General features: G+C 38.1%; 1 protein-coding gene across 1 annotated transcript; it reads right to left on the bottom strand.

Annotated features, from left to right (window-relative positions):
- Positions 1 to 423: 423 nt before the first annotated feature.
- Positions 424 to 20,880, bottom strand: LOC112047458 (uncharacterized). The gene is made up of 22 exons (XM_052881871.1): positions 20,747 to 20,880; positions 20,558 to 20,671; positions 20,231 to 20,475; positions 19,976 to 20,093; positions 19,767 to 19,899; positions 19,520 to 19,638; positions 19,334 to 19,446; positions 18,729 to 18,938; positions 15,486 to 15,597; positions 13,962 to 14,079; positions 12,777 to 12,910; positions 12,277 to 12,393; positions 10,546 to 10,632; positions 9,727 to 9,848; positions 8,830 to 8,973; positions 8,161 to 8,319; positions 7,134 to 7,234; positions 6,311 to 6,497; positions 5,414 to 5,605; positions 4,646 to 4,751; positions 3,765 to 3,900; positions 424 to 708 (listed from the first exon to the last, which is right to left on the bottom strand). Exons 1-22 carry the CDS (start codon positions 20,804 to 20,806, stop codon positions 560 to 562), a joined length of 2,976 nt encoding a protein of 991 aa, XP_052737831.1. The 5' UTR covers positions 20,807 to 20,880; the 3' UTR covers positions 424 to 559.
- Between the last annotated feature and the right edge of the window lie 1,347 nt (positions 20,881 to 22,227).

Raw genomic sequence — 22,227 nt, 5'->3', positions numbered from 1 at the left:
TTTAATTGCAATAATTTAAACATAAAATGCATTTTACAGTAGATAAGTTAGGAATTTGTTAAATAATCAAAACAACCAATTTAACAGTAGGTAACTAAGGTAATACATAAGCAAGTAAAACTCTGGAAATTTTACACCACAGAATACGTATTACATATTCCTCTTTATTAGGTAGTTATTACCCATCTATACTATAGCCTTTCTTGATGAGTACTGTTTACCAACAAAGAAATTAGAAATGAAGGTAGATAACGCATGTCATTTCATAACTTATTTATTTTAAATGTATGGTTTGTTTATGAAATGTTATATAAAATATTTACCATGTCTAATTGTTTTAATCAAATTATTTTCATTAATTTAAGAACAAGTTAATTATAATTATTATTAGGTGTTAAATGACTAGTGATTTATATCCTCATTTTTAATTTGTTTGTTGGTAAACAGTAGTCATCAATAAAGCCTGCAGTATAGTTAATTTTTTAAGGAAAAATGAGAAAAATATAAATCTTGCAATTTATAGCCCAGCAACAAAATATCACCTTCGATCGTACTGGCTTCACATGAGTGACGCCGGGGGTAAAGTGACCGCGCCGTGGCCGGACAGGGGTGCAGGCAAGTTAGCGACCCCTCTGATCCAAGCCCCGCGCTCGCAGCAGAAGGATTCCACATTGCTTAAGGCGCGCATGTAGATTGTTGTCACGCCACCTATAAAGTGAAGGTAACAAAGTCAAGTTAGCGTCCATTCCAGGAGCTGCGGCTACGCCTTACAACGATTAACGTGTCGCTGGGCGCTACCAGCGAACCGGGCATATACGCTGCCGGCTGTTTTCCTCGCGTGCGCGCTAGTGCCGAGGACAGTACGAGGAAGAACTGGAACGCCACACAACTCCCGTATCTAAAGGTACATCTTCGTGCTCCGAAGGCCGCCTAACATTTTTAGCCAAAATGAATAGGAGAGTATTGCGCTGCAGAGTAGAAATAGACAGGCCGTACCCCCACGACTTATATGTTCCGCTACTGAGCTAGCTGTGGTGTTTAAATAATAACTGTTGGACTTACTCTGTTCATCTGTTGTTTTTTAAACTAAGAAACCCAGCAGCGGTTCAAACTCTCAGGCTTGGCCCTCTTATGGACCTCATAAGAAGGTTTAGAGTCTCACAGCGGGCGATGGAACGAGCTATACTCGGAGTATCTCTGCGTGATCGAATCAGAAATGAGGAGATCCGCAGAAGAACCAAAGTCATCGACATAGCTCAACGAGCCGCGAAGCTGAAGTGGCAATGGGCCGGGCACATAGTTCAAAGAGCCGATGGACGTTAGGGTCCCAATGTGCTGAGATGGTGACCCCGCATTAGAAAGTGCAGTGTTGGTCGAACCCTCACCAGGTGGACTGATGATATCAAGCGAGTCGCAGGGATTCGCTTGATGCAGGTGTCTCAAGATTGTGATGTTTGGAAGACAGTTGAAAGAAAAGCAGAATTAAACATTAAAAGTATAGTCCTTTTCATGAAAGAAGTCCCCCAGACGCAGCGCTAATGTCTTAAACGCTCATTGTTATTTTGGTGATGGCCGAAGATTTTTTTTTAAAAGAGCAACTGTTGAGTTTCTTGTCGGTTTCTTCCCAGCAGAACCTGCCTTCCGAACCAGTGGTAGAAACATTACAAATAGTCAACTATTAATAGTGCTTGTAAACTGAGCCTACTTGAAATAAATGAATTTTGAATTTAAAAAAAATAGCGGCAAAAGGCCATGCTACGCAGTTTCGTAGCAAACAAAGCTGTAAAAAACAAACCAACACTTTACTAGACGTAGCCCTTTCTTCTTCTATTTAACTAACGGTCGACAAGTAGACACAATACCTAGATCTTTTTGTTTTAACAATTTTATTTCGATTCTTATATTTATCTGTGTATCTAAAAATATGTATTGAATTGGCAGTTTTTCTTGCATAAATTTTTCTGATTCCTAATAGGATTTTAATATTTTAGGAGTCATAAACATCGCTTGATTATTGTTCTTGTGGTTTTATTTATATTATACACCTGTACGACCTTGTACAGAAAACATGATGCAACGAGGCACGTATGTACATCTAAAACCACAACTAAGAATATTTTAAACATGAAACTTGTATAATATGTTGACAAGGCATCAGCGTATTTAGTGAATAATAACTTATATCTTTTTTAAATTTTAAGATTTCATATGTTGTTTATTTTATATTCTTTATAATATCTGACTATTTTAATGCCTATACGTCCTCCTTAAATCAGAGGGGACTTGGAGTTTATTCCCACCATGTTGCACCAATGTGGGTTTGCGGGCTTAGCATAGGTACATAAATACCATCACGCATCGTTATCATAAGGGTAGGTAGAGACCACGTCCTTCCACTTGCTACGATCCTTGCATATCTCCTTTAAGGTTTAAGGTACTCTCGACCTTGGCCTTTTTTGAGAATGTCTTGGATTTGGTCCAGGATCGTTCGCCTAGGGCTTCCTCTTCCAACACTTCCATTCACACTCGTCTTATGTGGGCTATTAGAATCTAGTGGTCACATAAGGCGAGTTTTGAAGAGAGGCTTCATTTGTACTAACTATACCACTGGTAGATTTATATGTGGTCTATGAGAAAACAAAGTTTAGGAACCTCTGTACGAGGCGGTTATTAAAAATACCGCTGCTAAAAAACGCGAAAAGTAAATATTATCTTCCGGTCTGTATTTTATTTGTAGATATGATAACGATATCGATAACCAAATAAACACATACATGAGGGGAATTGCGAATGCATCTACGTAAATTAAATAAATGGACTTACGTACCTAAAGGTGACCTTTACGGTCTATTGAAATAAAAATTATTCTGAGTTTACGATATCCGTTTTATCCGAGTATAGTTATGATAGTTTGGACACCGCAAGGTGGTGATGTTATGCTGGTAGACACTTTTTGTGTATTACAGTAAATGCAGTGACGTGCACAGGGCCTGACCAAGGGTAAGCATTTTAGCGCTGACAGAGTTTTCCTTACATTATTAGGTCCTATAATAGTGACCACAACTACAGGGTACTCAGAATATACTGGTATATGCCTCAATGAAATTCACGGAAATTTTTTTCTTGTGTGCTCTAGCATAAAGGGATTCGTCCTCAAAGCTCTGTCCTGCAGTCCACAGTGATGCGCAGACTATTATTTTTATTTTCCAATATAATTTAAAATTTTGAAATCCCCCGAAGGTCATGAAATTATTAATTACACTCTCCATCAAGTCATCAATATATTCTTTCAGTGCGCTTTCATTTGAGACCGAACCGATTTTCATCAAACATGTCTAAGAACACTCGCCCGTAAGTCACCTTTCATACAAAAAAAACTAAATTGAAATCGCTTCACCCGTTGCGGAGCTATGTTGACACAGAAAGACTCACAGACAGACAGACAGACGTCAATCTTCATCCCTCTTTTTGCGTCGAGGGTTAAAAACATGTAAGTCTTTATTATAATATAATGATTTATTTATTTTGCTATCATCCGCGAAAAGCCGACGAACCCATGCGACAACGTCACCCAGGTCCGACAAAATACTCTCTACGTACGTTTCACCCCGAAACCGGAGCATCCTCAGGAGATGTTGACTCTACAACGTGCAATTGCACGGCTTTTCGCGGATGATACCAAAATAAATAAATCATTATATAATCATGATGAACTTCCGCAAAGTAACGCCTGCTTCTATCCAATATTTAAGTAAGTCTTTTACCTATTATAATGAGTTGCGTGCCGAGGTACGCCAGAGCGTGCCCGTGTCTTGGGATGGACATCTCAGTTTCCAGCTTCCACTGCCGTTCCTTCCAGTTCCAAACGTCTAGCGCTCCCACGCTGCTTGGAGTTTTATCCTGCAAGTTTGTAGCCTCAATAGCTCAGTGGTAAAGGGCTCGGAATCATCATCGAGGGGTGGTGGTTCGATCTTCGCTCGCTGGACTATTGGCGTACCCGCTCCTGACAGTCTTTTCTGACTAGTTGGAGGGGAACGGGAATATTGGTCATATAAAAAAGATATTTCTAATATTCTTTAGAAAAAATACAAAAAATAAATTGTTATGAACATTACAAACAGATAACCCACTCTTAGGCTTAGTTCGGACTACTTTAGTATTTTAGTTGAATACGAACGATTTTTAGTTCGTTTGTACTCTACTAAAATACTAAAGTCCGAACTAGGTATTATGGTCTCGTATAGCATGCGCGATACTCGAAATTTCTGTAGACTATTTCGTCACGAGTCCCGTGGTGAATTTTTGGGTTTGGGCCCGAAAAATCGTCATGTAACTTTATTAATGAACCGACTTCTTAGTTTACGGCTTCGCAAATCACCCGTTTAATTTTCTTTTTATTTAACAATTGTCCAAAATATTAATAACAAATATTTACAAATTTAGAAATACGGCTCTTAACTCAATTAAGATCAATGGGAAAGGGGCATAGAGTTCTTTTAATAATTTAAAAAATTAGTTTTCATTTAGCATAGATTACATTTTCGGCGTAGATTAGGTAATATCGATTTCACAATACATTGATTTTATCAGCAACATTCGTTTTATAAATAAATAACAAAAAACAAAACGTGTATTTTCTGCTGACCTTATCAGAGACTTTCCCAGCGCCACCGATAATGTACAGCTTATCGTTCATGGAAAACAATGTAGCGAAACATCTTGGAAATCGCAGACTGTGTATCTCCGTCCACCTTCAAGGAAAGTATAAACAGATTTAATATCTATTATCTTGTTGTTTTTGTTAACACAAGGTATAAGGATAAAAGGATCCACCCTATGTGAAGAGCCTAGCCTAGCATAAAGAGAAGGATATCAATTTTATTATAGACCTAGATAGAAGGATATCAATCTCCATATAGACCAAGATCTTCCAAAATCTTCTTTCGCCCTTACAGAGACGTTATATCTATCTTTTCTTCTGTTTCTGCCTTCCAGGCCATGCTTCTGCCTTTGCTTAAAAACCCCGGTGTCCGATCCGATCGCGTGCAATTCTTTTGTATATAATATTTTATAAGGGACACATTTTAGGGATAAAAAGTAGCTTATGATCTACTCCACGATCCAAATTATCTATAAAGCACTAGTCATCAAAATTAGTTCAACAGTTTAGTCGTTTAAACAGACAGACGGACTTACGCATATACAAGTGCATGGATTGGCCGTTTCTTTGTTATGCCACTCTACATTTCAGTCACAGTGTATAGCTATGGACCTACATTTTAATAGATCAACGAAACTCTCAAACATTAAAACACGGACTCCCGCAAAACGCTGTACGCTATGACAGAGTTAAAGAGTTTTGTGTAAAGTCTTCTTTTCGCATTTATAAATCTCTTAGGTAAGTTTCACTAACTGATTAGTCTTGGAGCTATAACACTCCACGCTGATGCAGACGGGTCGTCTCTTCTCCCCCGTCATGCCGCCGGCCACCCAGATGTAGTCGCGGTACTTGGTGGCGGCGGCGGCCATCCGTGCTGTCGACATCGCCCGCACTTCGCTCCACGATCCAGTCTTTGGGTCGAACTTCTCTACCGAACGTAGTACTCTGGGGAGTAAAAAATATAGTACCTATATCCTTTACACCTAAAGTCACAACCTCGTGCTGATCAGAGTTATTCTCTGCCATTCGAGAGTATGTTTGGATACATTCTTGGTGGGAATTGCGTTTCGCTATCACAGTAGTAAACTTAAACCTATACCCAGGCACAGTCTTGTGATGCTCAGAGTTATTCTCTGCCATTGGGGGGTTTAATTTACATTCTACGGGAATTGTGAGACTTGATAGGCTCATTCAATATTTGTGTTTTGCCCTTTAATCCACTTCTGACATCAGCCCGTCTCCGACGTGTAAAACTGATCTGTTCTTCTGTTTAGTCACTTTTTTTTTAAAATTCAGAATTGGCTGCGCTTAACCACAATTATACCTGGTGGAAAGCAATTATGGGGTCTAGCGCTTGCATTGCTTAGAAGGTGCAAATCGTAAGGGTTAGGAAACACAGAAGCTGGAAGGGCATTCCACATCATCTCTGTCCTTATTAGAAACGTCCATACGAAACTGTGTGAGTCGACTGGACATCAAAAACAAATGGATGCCATTTTTCAGGGCGTCTCGCTGTTTTGTGGTAGAATGGGGATGAAGGGACTAGATAGAAAATTTCCTGTGCGCACTCTCCGAAAAATATCCGGTAAAGGCGACGATCAACCGAGTCTAAGGCAGTATTGCTATTCTGAGTCATATTGATAATCTCACCTGCCCTTCTTATCCTGGCCTCCAATAGCATACAGCGCCATACGATGCACGACAAGCCCAAAGTTCTTCCTCGGTATAGCGAGACCAGACTCGCTGTACCACGACCTGGTGACGGGCTCGTAGCTCCACACCGTGGAGACCACCACTGACTTGCCGCGCAAATCGTCTTCTCTAGGGTCTGCTCCACCTGAGGTTGTTACAATAATACTATCAAACATTAAAGCCTTAGTATCAATAGTTCCATCAGTGTGGATGGATTTACAGCGAAGAGGTTTTAGGTTTGAAATACATTCGTTAAAAATTGAAGTGGGAATGTTGGTCAAGCTAAAAAAAACTGCTTTAACTATATGAAATCATTGATGATATACGAGTAGCATATCATTGCATAACATAGCAAATATTCTTATTTAGTTTAAAAAGTAATAATATTATTTTATAATTGTGATGATAACTGCTATAGTTATGAAAGAGCGGGACCTACAAATACATGTCACACACACACACACACACAGGTCTGACTAATAAGTCATACAGGGTGCTCGGGAGTATTTCCCATAACTCAAATTGTCCAATTAAAATGTGTTCTAAAATGAATATTTACGCAGTAAATAATATTTATTTTGTAAATAGATCTTAAACTGTGTCCCGTTTACACATCCTTATAATAATGACGTATTTATTTTTTAAAATGCAACGTTGTCGCTTTGTCTTACGTGACAAAGCGACGTGTGTTACATGGATAGTCGATATTATTTATGTAAACAGTAAACTTTAATTTCATTTTCATTTCAGAATAACTCTGAAAATTTATGAACATAATAACCGACAAGAAAGACGCGTCCACGTAGAAATGCAACAGAATGATGGTGTCTCGGCTCCGGAAGTTCGCCAACTAAATCCCAAGAGTTTGTGACAGGATCGAACCTACAACAATATTTTAAAGTCTTCATAACGTAAGTAGGTCATCATCATCACCATCACCCTGCCTGCGGGGCACCGTTCATTTATCCACTATAGAATATAGGGATTTAGATTTTACTCGTAGATATGGAGCTTAGACCCACCATGCTACAATGCGAGTTGGTGGGATAACGGTGATAATTGAATTGATGGCCACTATCAAAAGCTTACGATAATGAAAACGATCGGCGGCTTAACGTGCTCTCCGAGACACGGGTCTGTAACACCACCAACTTCCCAATTCTGGGCTGAGAGTTTTTACTGAAAATATCTTACAAGAAAGACACATTATATTATGACACAACCCAAGATTAAAACCCAGAATCTCGTACTCCGAGACTTATTACACCACGAAACAAATCCCGTAGACGCGCTAATGTCATAATGGCGCACATTGTCATTTGGTAATGGCGGTCTTATTGTCATTTGTGTAAGGCGCTGTCAATTTTAGTTCAGGTTTTAGCCGCTTCTTTCGTGGTTTGGAGGATAATAATAAATTCAGCTAATGAAACCGTTTGACGACCTCCGTGGCGCAGTGGTATGCGCGGTGGATTACAAGACGGAGATCCTGGGTTCGATCCCCGGCTGGGCCGATTGAGGTTTTCTTAATTGGTCTAGGTCTGGCTGGTGGGTGGCTTAGGCCGTGGCTAGTTACCACCCTACCGACAAAGACGTGCCGCCAAGCGATTTAGCGTTCCGGTACAATGTCGTGTAGAAACCGAAAAGAGTGTGGATTTTCATCCTCCTCCTAACAAGTTAGCCCGTTTCCATCTTAGACTGCATCATCACTTACCATCAGGTGAGATTGTAGTCAAGGGCTAACTTGTAAAGAATAAAAAAAATAATAAAAAAAAAAAAAACGTATCTATCTTTGTTACAGTAATAGTTACCTGCAAATATCTTTTCCAGTGTTACCAGAAACCCCATAAGAGGTGTGGGGGTCGATACCGCCGAACACCAAAACAGTTTCTCTGTCCCAATTGAACAACGATCCATCTGTGATGTAATTCTTATTCGAGGGCCCGAGAATGGAAGTAGAGAGCTTATTCCTATAAAATAAAAAAAAAACACTTGAAATTTTGGAACACTTATTATTGTAATCATCATCATCATCATCATTGACAACACAAATTCGGCTCACTGTTGAGCATGAGTCTCCTCTCAGAATGAGACTTTACACGTAGAGAATTAAGAAAATTCTCAGGTATGCAGGTTTCCTCATGATGTTTTTACTTTTACTTGTATTTTTTGATCCTAAAATAAAAATAGAAGGGGGGTGAAAGGTGAAGGTGACTTTCCATACAAACCTTCAATCCCTAGTTAAAAGTTTGTATGGAAAGTCTTTCATTTTTAGAGTTACAGTTTGTTCATCAAATCATTAAAAAAATACGAAATATAATGTGATTCAAGAATTTTTAAAAATTCAATCCCTCAAGTGGTGAAATTTGGGTTGAAAGTTTACATTGATTTCCACGCGGACGAAGTCACGGCCGTCAGCTAGTTCTGAACTAAAAGAGCATGAGTAAAACATAATAGGGATAATAAACAAATGCGTTTACATGTTAGCTCTAGCAAGCGACTGCTTGGACTGGTTGAACATTGATATCTGTGGACTGGTGGCCTTGTTGGGTAAAGCTGTGTCGACATGACACTGAGTCGCGCTAGCGTCGGTCGGTTGGTGACGGGTGCCGGTGGCTTGATCTCTGAAAGATGGACAAATTTATTTAATCATAAATATGGTCAATTTATTTTATTTAGATTTAAAACATATTTGTTTCGCTAGATGGTTCAGGATCGTGATGTTTGGAAATTCCTACAAAAAGCCCACGTCCTGCTGTGGACGTCCATCGGCTGATAAGTTAGTTCGTTTGTTAGGTCATAATATTTATTTACTTTAATACTGTGGTACTATGGTTCCGAGACTTGGTCGCTAACTATTTGGACCTATGGTTCCGAGACTTGGTCGCTAACTATGGGGACCTATGGTTCCGAGACTTGGTCGCTAACTATGGGCCTCATAAGAAGGCTCAGAGTCACACAGCGGGCGATGGAGCGAGCTATGTTAGGAGTATCTCTGCGTGATCGAATCAGAAATGTCGAATCAGATCCGCAGGAGAACCAAAGTCACCTACATAGCTCAACGAGTTGCGAAGTTAAAGTGGCAATGGGCGGGACACGTAGTTTGAAGAGCCGATGGACGTTGGGGTCCCAAAGTGCTGTACTGGCGACCCTGCACTAGAAAGTGCAAGAAAGCGCTACCCCTACCAGGTGGACTGACGACATCAAACGAGTCGCAGGGATTCGTTGGATGCAGGTGGCATAGTATTATGATGTTTTGAAGTCCCTACAAAAGGTCTATGTCCTGCAGTGGACGTCCATCGGCTGATATGATGATGATGATTATGAATGTCAGTCTCCCAAGGCACAATATGTTACAGAGTTTACTTATCCAGTACCTACCTCCAAACACCAGACAAGGCAGCCGTTGCTGCAGCCAGATAGCTAGCTGCGACACTGTGTCTTCTTTCACTACGCCGACCTGCACACTGTAGTAAACAGATTTAAATTGAAGGCGACGCTATGCCAAATAGGCTCTTGAATTTTATTTTGTTTTTTAACTGGCTGTGTAGTCCAGTGGTTAGGCTTGTCACTTGGTGTGTGGCTTAGGATTACGAGGTCTTTCGTTTGAATTAAACATTATCATCCTAAGCCCACCAACCATCTTTTGAGCAGTATGGTGGCTAAGCTATAAATTCTATGTTTAGAGATGCATAACCATTAACCAGTAACCAGGAATAAATAACCATAAATAAGTAATCTTTTAAACTAGGTTGATGATGACATAATTTAATACATGTTTAAAAATATGCGGACTTTTTAGTTTAAGAACCCTCCGCTATGCTATAATTCCTTGCTTGTTGCTAAAATTTGACCGCAGTTTCCAAGGAATCCAGTAGAAATGACAAAAATTATAAGATTTTAGAAATTTAAGGTTTTTACTTTGTCCGTAGCGGTTGTAGCCGCAACTTCGGTGCTGGTTTCGCTAGTTGTGTTCAAGTCATCAGAGCCCTTTTCTGGCAGAACATTGACAGCGCCTTACACAAATGATAATAAGACCGCCATTAACTAAAGACAATGAGCGCCATTAAGACATTAGCGCCGCATCTAAGGGACTTGTTTCGTGGCGCAGAGTATATGTACCTATCTATAATTTACAAATTCATGTAGTGCACGTCACGTGACGTAGCATAGAGAAAAATAAAAAAAAATATTACATGCTCCGGTTTCAATTTGCACATGTATACCTCCTGTTCTTGATTACACCACTGATGCTTCGCCGGTGGCCGCACATTGCACGGTTCCTGCAATTTGTATAGCAATCTCGAACACGTAAACATATGCTTTCTTAATATTAAACAACACGCCCAAACTAAATAAATACAATTCGCGAGAGCTTAGGGCTCTTATACACGATCAGCGCATTAGCAACGGCAGAGGCAGCCGTCGACATGACCGCGTCAGTGATCTCGTTGACTGCCAACTACGGCTGCCACAGACATTGGCGTATCTAGGATTATTTCCTAGGGTGGGCCCAGGCCCACCTTAAGGGGCCAGCCCCTGACATACCGCTGAAAAGAGCCGACACTCATTATAGAAATGTCGTTTACAATGTTTGTGGACGCTGGCCTCTGAAACGGCTCGACTGATTTTATTGATTTTTCTTTGTATATTTTGTTTTTTGGCGTCCATCATAGAATTTTAAATCGATAGGCCAGACTTCTAGAGTGGGCACTGGACCATTCTAGGGTGGGCCCTGCCCACCCGGCCCACCTGCTATATACGCCTATGGCCACAGATCTATAAACAGGCCGATTACGAAAAAGAAACATTGTTTTTTCTTTATTATTACTCTGCAGACTTAGACAAAACCGTAATAAACATGCTAATTTTTGGCATGTAGAAAACGAATTAGACATTCCACATGTACGAAGAAAGGAGCAAAAACTTTTCAAGTATTACCGAATGTCAAGACTTCTTCTTTCTGGCGAGTTTACAGTTATTCTGAAATGCAATTCAACATTGATTTCGTCACTGGAGCTCATTTTGTAAGACCACAACGCGTGTACTCTCTTGAACTATGTGTGTTATCGCCGCGTTGCAACGACTTGCGATACGGACGGCTTCAGTGTGCGCGTGGCGTTCGAACCGTCCACATCTCTTGTTGTGTAATACTTTATGGGTTACTTGGGATATGCGGGGAGAGTGACTTGAGTGGAACAGGGGAGTGTGTTATCAGTCAAAGGATCCTTTACCCTACACACAACTTTCACAAGTGCGGGACTTCACTCAAGGTCATTCGCTGCCATTCTAGGGTCTTATTTTGGTTACAGTTTGATATGTTAATTAAGTTGTCCTGACAAATGTTGTGAAACATAAACCCTTGTTCGACATTAGTTTTCTTATTTTTGTAATCACTTTTAAGTCTGCTAAAATGTGCAGTCTACCGACAAAATGGCGGACAGTACACGCTACAACAGAAAACATCGACGACTGCCGCCGATACTTCGACGGCAGTCGACAGACTCTGCCGTTGGTTACGTGCCGTCAGTGTAAATGAACCCTTACTCGGCCAGAATTCGCGAGAATTATAGTTATAGCTTTCATAATAGATTCCAGAAACATGGTGAATAGAATATTAAATAACAGCTGAAGGTTATTTTACAAAACGTATAATGAAGTAAATAGGTAAGGTAATGACTTCAGTATCGAAGCGTCATTGCTGGTCTTAAAAATGATCAATGTATTGATGACTTTAAAGAAATGTATGTCTTGAACCTCTGCTTCCGATTCCGGTGGGCGTATGTTCAAATTCGGTCTGGGGCATGCACTTCCAACTTTCCAGCTATGTGCATTTTAAAATATTGTGATATTTCCAAACAAGCCATAAGAGAATTACTCATTATTTTTCATAAAAAAGTAATTGCATTTAATAAAATACTAGGCACCTCTAAATTTTTCTGTTTCTGCTTTAAATTTGGACTCTTTTTAGGTTCTTCGAAGGAGCTTCTTGCGGTGTTCATCGGTGAAGGCGATAGACTCGGTGAATCACCTTCTACTTTTGCCTATAGTTGAAACAGTGATGTCAAACAAATTAGTATATCGAAAATGTGTAGACATGTCTTTAATTATTATAAAGTACAGAAAATATCAGGGGCGTAGCAACTGCCGTATCAGCCATATCAATTTACCCCCGAGCTACAGTGGCCCCCCTAATGTGTGAAACAAAATTTATTATTTAATATGGTGGGAAAAACATAAAAACTGCAAAAATTACAAAAGTTAAAAAAAAACGATAGGTACTTTGTAGTGAAATGGGTAGGTTAGGTTAGGTTAAATCTAAAACTAAAGAGATTTGCTCTCGTCTATTGCCCCTCCTGCATCTAATTTTGATACGGGGCCCCTCTAAAGCACGCTAAGCCACTGAAAAATAAATCATATGAATTACCTTTTGTTTGCAATCGAAAAAGTCAGACATAGTCGGGAACTTATCTCCGGTCATTCCTCTCAATGTCGCAGGCAGTGGGAAGTCTATTTTAGGCCTTCGCATTTCCATTTTATCATCCATACCTCGCAAACTGCCTGATAATAAATAAATTTATGTAGAGATGCAGATAACTAACTACTATTTTATTTATAATGTCTATTTAGGTACCATTAAATGGTCTAAGATTTAGGTAGAAAAATTAATGTTTTTTTTCTAAAAAAAAAGGAAGTGTGTACACTTCCTTTTTTTTTAATTTTGCATTTTAGTTAGGTAGTTAACAATGAGCTGAATATGGGTTGATAATGATGTTATTTTTCGCTTTTTAGTTTCGTGGATAACATCCCCCCCTCCCCCTTGGAAGTTCAGATAGAATTATCAAAATCTACTACTACTTTGTACTACTCTGGACTACTCTGTAAAAAGTTATGCGTTGTCTTACAATAAATACAATTAATGAGTAATCAATCATGTTCTGTTTTCCTACCCGTCGGGTCGAATATTTGTGAAACGGCGAACGTGACCAGTTACAATAACAAGATTAGGTATAGATTTAGATACCTAAGTCGGAATCTATACACAGTGGCGTAGCTAGGTAACCAAGGGCCCAGGTGCAAATAAAAAATGGGCTCCACTGTCTTTTTCGTTTCCGAAATTCTCTAAGTTCAGTTCGATCGCGTTTTTCTGGAAAGTGTTCGAGGGCCCCCTGAACTTGAAGGGGAGTGTTGTACGCCATTGTTTATACACAAGTATACATAGTATATTTGACGGCCTCTGTGGCGCAGTGGTATGCGCGGTGGATTTACAAAACGGAGGTCCTGGGTTCGATCCCCGGCTGGGCAGATTGAGATTTTTTTAATTGGTCCAGGTCTGGCTGGTGGGAGGCTTCCGTCGTGGCTAGTTACTACCCTACCGGCAAAGACGTACCGCCAAGCGATTTAGCGTTCCGGTATGATGTCGTGTAGAAAACGAAAGGAGTGTGGATTTCATCCTACTCCTAACAAGTTAGCCCGCTTCCATCTGAGACTACATCATCACTTACCATCAGGTGACATTCAAGTCAGTAGTCAAGGGCTAACTTGTAAAGAATAAAAAAAAAAACATAGTACGTAAGTTTGTTTGTCACGTTATGTAGGAATGTTTATTTACCGTGACCGTCGTCGCAACGTCTCGCCGGTTGCATCATTGCCATTTGTTGATACATTTGTTCTTTTTGTATTAGAAACTGTTCGAGGTATTGCAAAAAATCCTTGTAAGTGACGTGGTTCTGCGAACGAGAAACAATGAATTGCATTCAATATTACGTCACGGATGGGCGTTCGATGGAACGAGCTATACTCGGAGTATCTCTGCGTGATCGAATCAGAAATGAGAAGATCCGCAGAAGAGCTAAAGTCACCGACATAGCTCAAGTGGGCGGGACACATAGTTCGATGAGCCGATGGACGTTGGGGTCCCATAGTGCTGGAATGGCGACCCCTCACTAGAAAACGCAGTGTCAATCGACTCTCCACCAGGTGGACTGACGACATCAAGCGAGTCGCAGGGAAGGATGCAGGCGGCTCAGTGTTGTGATGTTTGGAAGTCCCTACAAAAGGCCCATGTCCTGCTGTCGACGTCTATCGGCCGATGATGATGATTACGTCATACTGTTAAAAAAACAGGTTTACATTTATTGAAAAATGTCACATTTAATGTAAGGAAGCTAAAACTGAATGAATTTTCATCTAATTACGATAAAAAAAATTAATAGATTTTGAAATTTTATAATCTTATTTATTTTGCAAATATCCAGACAATCCTTGCTTTTTATGTATAAATTAGTTAACATTGACCTTATTTACCCGAATGTATCATAAAAATCAATATATTCAAACCTAGTCATCATCCCCATTGTCACATCTGGCCCTCTAGCCAAGTGGCACGTCAATTCTCTTTCTACTATCGCAAACGCTTCGAAAACTAGAAAAATGTATGGGAATGACATTTGCTATCGTCACGTGATCAAGATCTGTCATTCCCATACATTTTTCTAGTTTTCGAAGCGTTAGCGATCGTAGAAAGGGAATCGACGTGCCACTTGGGTACATGGGCTAGACAGAGATAGTTACAGAAACAAACAGTGGTGGGTCTAAGGGTCTTTAAATCCCGTATTGTCATGAGGCCAGATGGCCTATTCACTAATTTTGGTATATTAGCAATCTAATATAATAATTGACATCGAATCAGTAAAAACCGCATTTTTCATATTCCATAAAGCCTATTGTTAACGAAAATCGCAATGGTTAGTAATTTTGATTAGTTAGCAATAGAGAATCACTAACAATATCTAGATGGTAATTTTCGTGTATATCCACTACTCAAAGTTAGACAATAGGCCAGTAGGCCTCAAAAAATAGCTAACTAATAAACCAACTCTGAATTTAGTAAACAACAGTTCTCGCGTCCTAGCAGGCTAATTCATTATCTTTGACTTACGCTAGTTGACACAAAATTGGGATTCTATGTAACAAATGTCATCCGGTGCTTACTGGTAGATATCACACAGTATGTAGATGACATTTTGTCAATAGATTTGATGTTTATTTTAGTAGGATGATTAAAAAAATAATAATAAAGACCAAAAAGTGAATAGGCCAGCTAAACATTGTCAAAGTATATTTTATAGTTAACCTTTTCTTCACCAATCCAATTTCTCTCAGCTGGCTCGGTCAAACCCAAAACATCGATCCAGTGATAATAGTTCTTAGAGTTATTTCCATACCAATATTTGATTATAACGTACCTGTTGAGAAATCTTCTGTAAGTTATAACTATAGACATTCGGCAAACAAAGTTCTGTCATAAATTTCTTTTATACAAAAATACTACAATCGTGATTTGGAAATTGGGGTGCTGGTAAAAAATCATTATCATCACTATCCATATTCGGCTCTTTTCAGGTAAGCAAAAAAAAAAAAAAGTCCACCTCACTCGCTTAATGCAGATTGTCAGACTTCACACACGCAGATAATTAAGAAAATTCTTAGGTATGAAAGTTTCTTCACGATAATTTTCCTTCACCGTTTGAGATACGAGATATTTAATTTCTTAAAATGCACATAAATGAAAATGTTCGAGATGCATGCACGGACCGGATTCGAACCTTCCTCCGAAATCGGAGACTCATATCCACTGGGCTATCACGGCTTGGTAAAAATAGAACGACCTATTTTGAGACTTACAGCCACAATAAACATCACAAAAATCGGTCAAGCCGTTTCGGAGGATTTTGTTTACAAACACAGTGGCAAGATTTTATGTATAGAGGATGTACTTGAGAACTGCCTCTTTTTTGAAGTCGGTTAAAAATTTGGTTCGTTCAAAACAAGTATGAGCCAGTTTTAGACTGCAAACTCGTTTTTGTCTGGGTATTTGACCTTCGTTAGTCTAGATTATTTTTGAGTGTTTTGAGCACGTTACGATCATCAACAGAATTCCGATTACTGGATTTGAAATAACAGTAGTGTGGGCTTCTCTCACCCATTTCATATTATTTGTACTTCTATTATTTGGTTCTGTATTTATATTTAATTAGCATTCAACACATTTCATAGGCACATAATTATTTTGTATACATATAATAATAAATATACTTAAACAATACACATCACTATCTAGCCCCAAAGTAAACATACAGAGCAGCTTGTGTTATAGGTACTATGATAGTTGATATTATAATATTCATATACATTTATATACTAGGTACATATAAATACTTATATAATGTATAAATACACACATACACTGGAAAAAACCCCATGTTCATCACACGAATATTTTCCAGTTGTGGGAATCGAACCCACAGCCATGGATGCAGAAAGCAATGTAACTACCCACTGCGCCACGCGGCCGTCAAAAAATATAATAAATTCATCCTTATTGAAATTTATAAAATAATTTTACAAATATGTAGTATATTTCATATATGTTGCATTTCATGTAAATAGTTTACTTTATTATGTATTATTTAACTAATTAGCGCGCGGCATTAGTGTGCGTAAATTGTATGACAATTTTACCGCGAACGTACTTATACTATACTAGCTGACGCCGCGCGGTTTTACCCGCGTGGTGATAGTATATAGCCTATAAGCCTTCCTCGATAAATGGGCTATCTAACACAGCAAGAAGTTTTCAAATCGGACCAGTAGTTCTTGAGATTAGCGCGTTCAATCAAACAAACAAACTCTTCAGCTTTATAATATTAGTATAGATGTTTAATTAACCGTATAAAACTAGTCTTTAGTATTATATATAACTACTCTTGTGTTTTGTGAACTCTTATTCCTGTGCCTGTACAATAAACTCTTTTATATTGCCTATCGCTATCATTTCTCGCTCCTTCTTAACTTCTATTGGACTCTTTAACCTATATAATAGGATGACACATCATTCCTATAGTAGAACCGCATATTTTTTTTTATAACAATAATATTTACCATATCTTTTTTGTTATAATATGACCAATATTCCGTAATACACCGAAGGTGGTGGTTCGACACCCGCACCGTTGGACTATTGTCGTACCCACTCCTAGCAGTCTTTCCCAACTAGTTGGGGAATGGGAATATTGGTCATATTATGAAAAATATGGCAAATATTTAAAAAAAAAAATATTTGCAGACGACCGCGACCTCGGCCGTGTGAAAACTCTTCTAACTTCAAAGAATTCAGACAGCAATTATCATTATCATCACGTTACAACCAAGTTAAGTACCTAAACTTTCCCTAAAACCGCATGAAAATTCATTCAGCAATTTTCGACTTTATGACGAACAGACAGAGACAAAAGCGGCAGAGGACTGTTTTATTTATAAAATGTATCTACTACCTACTACGTATAGCTGATAATATTGTGATTTTATTAAATGTATGTTCCCCGAATCGAGTCTGGTACCAACAACCTGGGTATTTACAAGTTAGGTTTGACTATCAGGATTGTTATTTATACAAGCACATTATTCTAAGAATAGTACATAAGTGGAAACATTATCTGAAGAGCATGTTAAGTACCTACCTACTAATGTTATTGTACCTACATAATATGATATATTGACATCATCATATGTATTACTATTTAATTTCTCATTTCCTGTAATACCTCATTTATATATTTATTTCAACAATGTTAATAAAATACAAAATATAATACAGAATACTATTTAAAATACATTTAAAAAATCATCCCTTCTGCTGCGGGACATTTGAGTGCCGAAGCAACTGGTGGTCAGGGCTCCAGAGTGAGAAACCTCCTCACCACTTAAGCAAAAACTTCTTTAGGTGTTGTTGCTTTTCGCTATAAGACCATTGACTGAAACGCCTATCGGAACAATAAAAGTTGACTCAACATTCCTCATGGTAGTAATCTCGTGAGCAAGATCCAAGGGTCCAAGTATTTTGAGAATTCCTCCTTTCCTTTATATTTAACACCTTAATAAGTTTTTGTATCACACGATGTCACGCCACGCGGCTCGGCTTTTCGCGACTTGTAGAGCTTCATGTACTTTTGTATCAAGATATTCCTCGTGGTCGCTTTCCTTCCACTTTGCCAGTGATAACCAGTTTCTCTAAGTTATCTCCTTGTCTCCTGGCACACATTGAATACTCGAGGATCCACTGGTGGGTGGTGGAAAGTCTTTTCGAGATGTTGAGTCGTTTCAACACAGATACATTGGACCTATGCGTTGTTCATGGAATAAGGATCATTCTTCGCCAGCACCATATCTTTCAGATGATGTGTGATTTGATAGTCCATGTCTCAGCTATATTTTTAATAGTTTTTGTAACAATTATATTTCGTATTTTATTAAAATTAAAAAATTAAATACATAGAACGAATAAATAATTGAGAGAATATTAATATATTATACTTACGCCAAGCCATCATCTACCATTTGCTGTATTTCTGGTTCGTTGACAATCTCTAATATCTCAGCATTTTCAGGATTCCTCTTGATATCCACCAACTGCCAAGGCGAGATTAGACCGAAACGCACGCACCGCATTATGTTCACTGCTTGCATTTTTCTATTTGCCCAATCTCCACACAACCACCTTACACCGGCCATTAGAACTTCTATCTCGCTGGATATTAATTCAAGAGTAAAAGAATATTAAAAGATTAACTCTCAAATCATTGCAAAAATAAATTTTGAAAACTAGGTAAGTACCTAATATGTAATCTACAACATAATATAAGGCAATAGCTGACCCGGCAAACGTTGTTTTGCCTTATAAAATATTTCTGGGGATCAAAAAATTTTGGGGTGAACCACCCCTAACACTTACGGATATAAAAAATATATACTGGCCGATTTTCAGATCGACCAGAGGTGCACACAAAATTTCATTAAAATCAGTCTAGCCGCTTCGGAGGTTAGTAACACCACGACACGAGAATTTTAAACAATTTTGAGACATAAACAATCCCTACTCTGAAGAATTAAATAATACGTTTTAAGCCAGCAGGCGTGATTTACCTTGTGACGCATATGTAACTGGACTTAAGAAATGTTATAACTTCGTCTGGATCTAGTTCTAAAAAATCTTTAGAAGCAACAAGTGGTAAAAAGAATCTCATCACTCGAGGTACCTGAAATGAAAAAAACATAACTTACGACAGTATTACATTTCAAAATAGTTTTAGCCATTTCTATTAGTTTTACCATTAAATCCATCACCGGTGGCATGCCTTTGAGTCTCGCCTCTCTATATAAAGCAAATGCTGTATCCTCGTTGAAGAGGTTCTCGTTTACGATAAATGACCAGCATTGAGGTTCTAAATCTAAATCACAACAACAAAGCAGTTAAACCGAATACAATGATAAGTTCACTCTGTTGATATCAAACAAACTTGTAACTTATTTATTATGAATATGAAAGGTTAGTCAATTAGCTATTATTTCATATTACCTTTGATACCAAGATACTGAGCAGCACATAACAAATCCAGTACATTATCCCTTTTTAGAATTTTATTACTTTCTGGGCCACTGAATATCATCCACTCATAAATTGTGTGGAAAGCTTCTGCAGTTACATCTGTCTGGAAATTTTTCAATTGCAATTATTTAATTTCAATTATTTAAATCCTTTTTGTGCCCAAAAATCCATTTACTTACACGTGATAATTCTATTTCTCGTGCTGTGTTGCTTTCAAAGAATGAGGAATAAATCTCAAGAACTATATGATGACAATGAAATTGTTCGCGGCCTATACGAACAATTGTATCAGTATTTCTGCGGAATGTAAAGAGATTAAAATATTATCTTTGTATTAAAAAGATTATATTTTGTAAGTACGTCGTTAATTAGTTAAATCTAGGAAAGTTTATAAAAGGCTCTAAAGTGGACAAAAAGTTTTAAGAGTACCGTACATAAAATTGTGTATTCTTCGATAGAACTCTTGAAATAAATCTTGTTTCTTGGGCAATTGAACTCTCATCCAGTCAACTGGCTCGGCTTGTGTATAACCAAGATTGCTCAAATATTCTCCATTTTTATCATTAGAAGAATGTGGCTTAGTTTTAGTACTATTTGTAAAATCTTTTTTTGTTTCTGAACAAATATTTGCTTCTTTAGGTTCATACTGAAGTTGCTGTTCTTGATCACAGCTACTTTCCTATCAATAATAAATCAATGTTAGTTTATTATTTATGTTTATATACGTGCGGAATGGTAATTGTACTTTTATTGTTGCTAACGTTATTTTCATCATCTTCAGGTTCACCTGCTGCCTTGCCTTCAAATTTTACTTTCACCTTAGCTTGAGTAGGGTCCGCTAAAAGAACGCCAACTGTAGATGATTGGAATACTACCTTAAACAAAACATTAAGTTGCACAAAAGGATAAATTAAAGTTAAAGAATTAATTATTGAATGTATTATACCCACCTGGTTCGACTGAACTTTAAAGTTACCACTGGGAGTTGGTTTAAAGGGGAATGCAGCCATTTTTTGTTCATTCAGTACAATGACACTGCACCCACTGAAAAATGACTACTAAATTAGTAGTACCTACTGTGAAGTATTTCATTCACACTAGCTAGATTTCCGAACACAAGCATGGCTGATGGAAAGTAACTTTGCTTAGAAGATGCATAAAATCACTTGTTTTGAAGATGCACAAATCAAACGTGACAGACGACAGGAAACGCTGACACTAGAACTCAGAAGGACATTCCACATTTTGACTGTTCTAAATTAATTAAATATTATCAAAGCGAATGATTCGAGGGAGTCGATTGGAGTCAGAAACTTACGAGTACGGATGCCAAAGTTCACGGTATCATTCATGTTATTAGAAAAATACCTTACCTTGAATTATTATCTGTCCCTGATGAAACATTTTGATAATTTTGGACATAGTCGTTGGCTAATTTGGACGCGTTGGGTGGTTGACATTTCTTTTTCGACTTTCTGTTGAATTTTATTAAGAATTTAAACTATGTAATAAACAATAGTTTTTATTTTGGAGTCATCTGATACATACTTTCCTTTTAAATTCCACGACATATATGGTGCTTTTATCAAATGTCTTGACCAATATTTTTCCAATGTATCTCCTGATTCGTCATATAGTGTATTTTTTAAATTTTTTCCGTACAAATAATTTTCTGTTCTCCTGAGAAAGTCGACCGCTGTAATCGTTATCTTTTGATACTTATACTAAGTTTATATTTTGTAGTATATGTTAAAAAAAGGGACAACAATCATATGAGAACAGTATAGTCTAAGAGCCCGTTAATCAAATCAAATCATTTCGTCATTCAAAAAAGGTTAAAGTTCATGCTCCTATCATAGGTAAGTTACGGTAGCCAATTATGGAGTTTGGACCGTGGTTACTTTGGAACGTAGGTAGGTTTCAAGGATTCAGATCGTCAACCGTCCAAGTATAAATTTTAATTTTTTTTTTTCTCAAACATGCTTGGAAATTTGAGCATTATTTTGACAACCTTCTTCGAGACGTGTGAATGTGTGCCTCGGCTTTGCCTCCTCCACGTTCGTCCATCAATGCCTCTCTTGCTGACCGCTGCAGTAATGTACTATTTCGCGGCAACCCTTCGAAAATCACCATTTATGATAAAACTTTATGGATCTCTAGCGAAGGGTTGCCATGGAGCCAGGTGTCAGGCGAATGAGGATATAATTTCTCATATTATGCCGATGAAAATATACAAAAATTACCTTTCAAAGCCACCACAGTTCAAACTCCATAGTTAGCTGGTGTACTTACTTATGGTAGGAGCATGAGCTGACAAACTTTCAGCTTTTATAATATGACAAAGGTCTGGCTGGAGACGGAGAGCCAGCCTCCGTCTCCGTCATTAGGATGACTGAAATATGTGTAAATAATATAGAAATAGATTTAACTC

This window comes from Bicyclus anynana, chromosome 5 (assembly GCF_947172395.1).
Source record: "Bicyclus anynana chromosome 5, ilBicAnyn1.1, whole genome shotgun sequence".
Taxonomy (NCBI): Eukaryota; Metazoa; Arthropoda; class Insecta; order Lepidoptera; family Nymphalidae; genus Bicyclus; species Bicyclus anynana.
The sequence above is the reverse complement of the archived record's forward strand: the minus strand, read 5'-3'. Positions and strand labels throughout refer to the sequence as shown.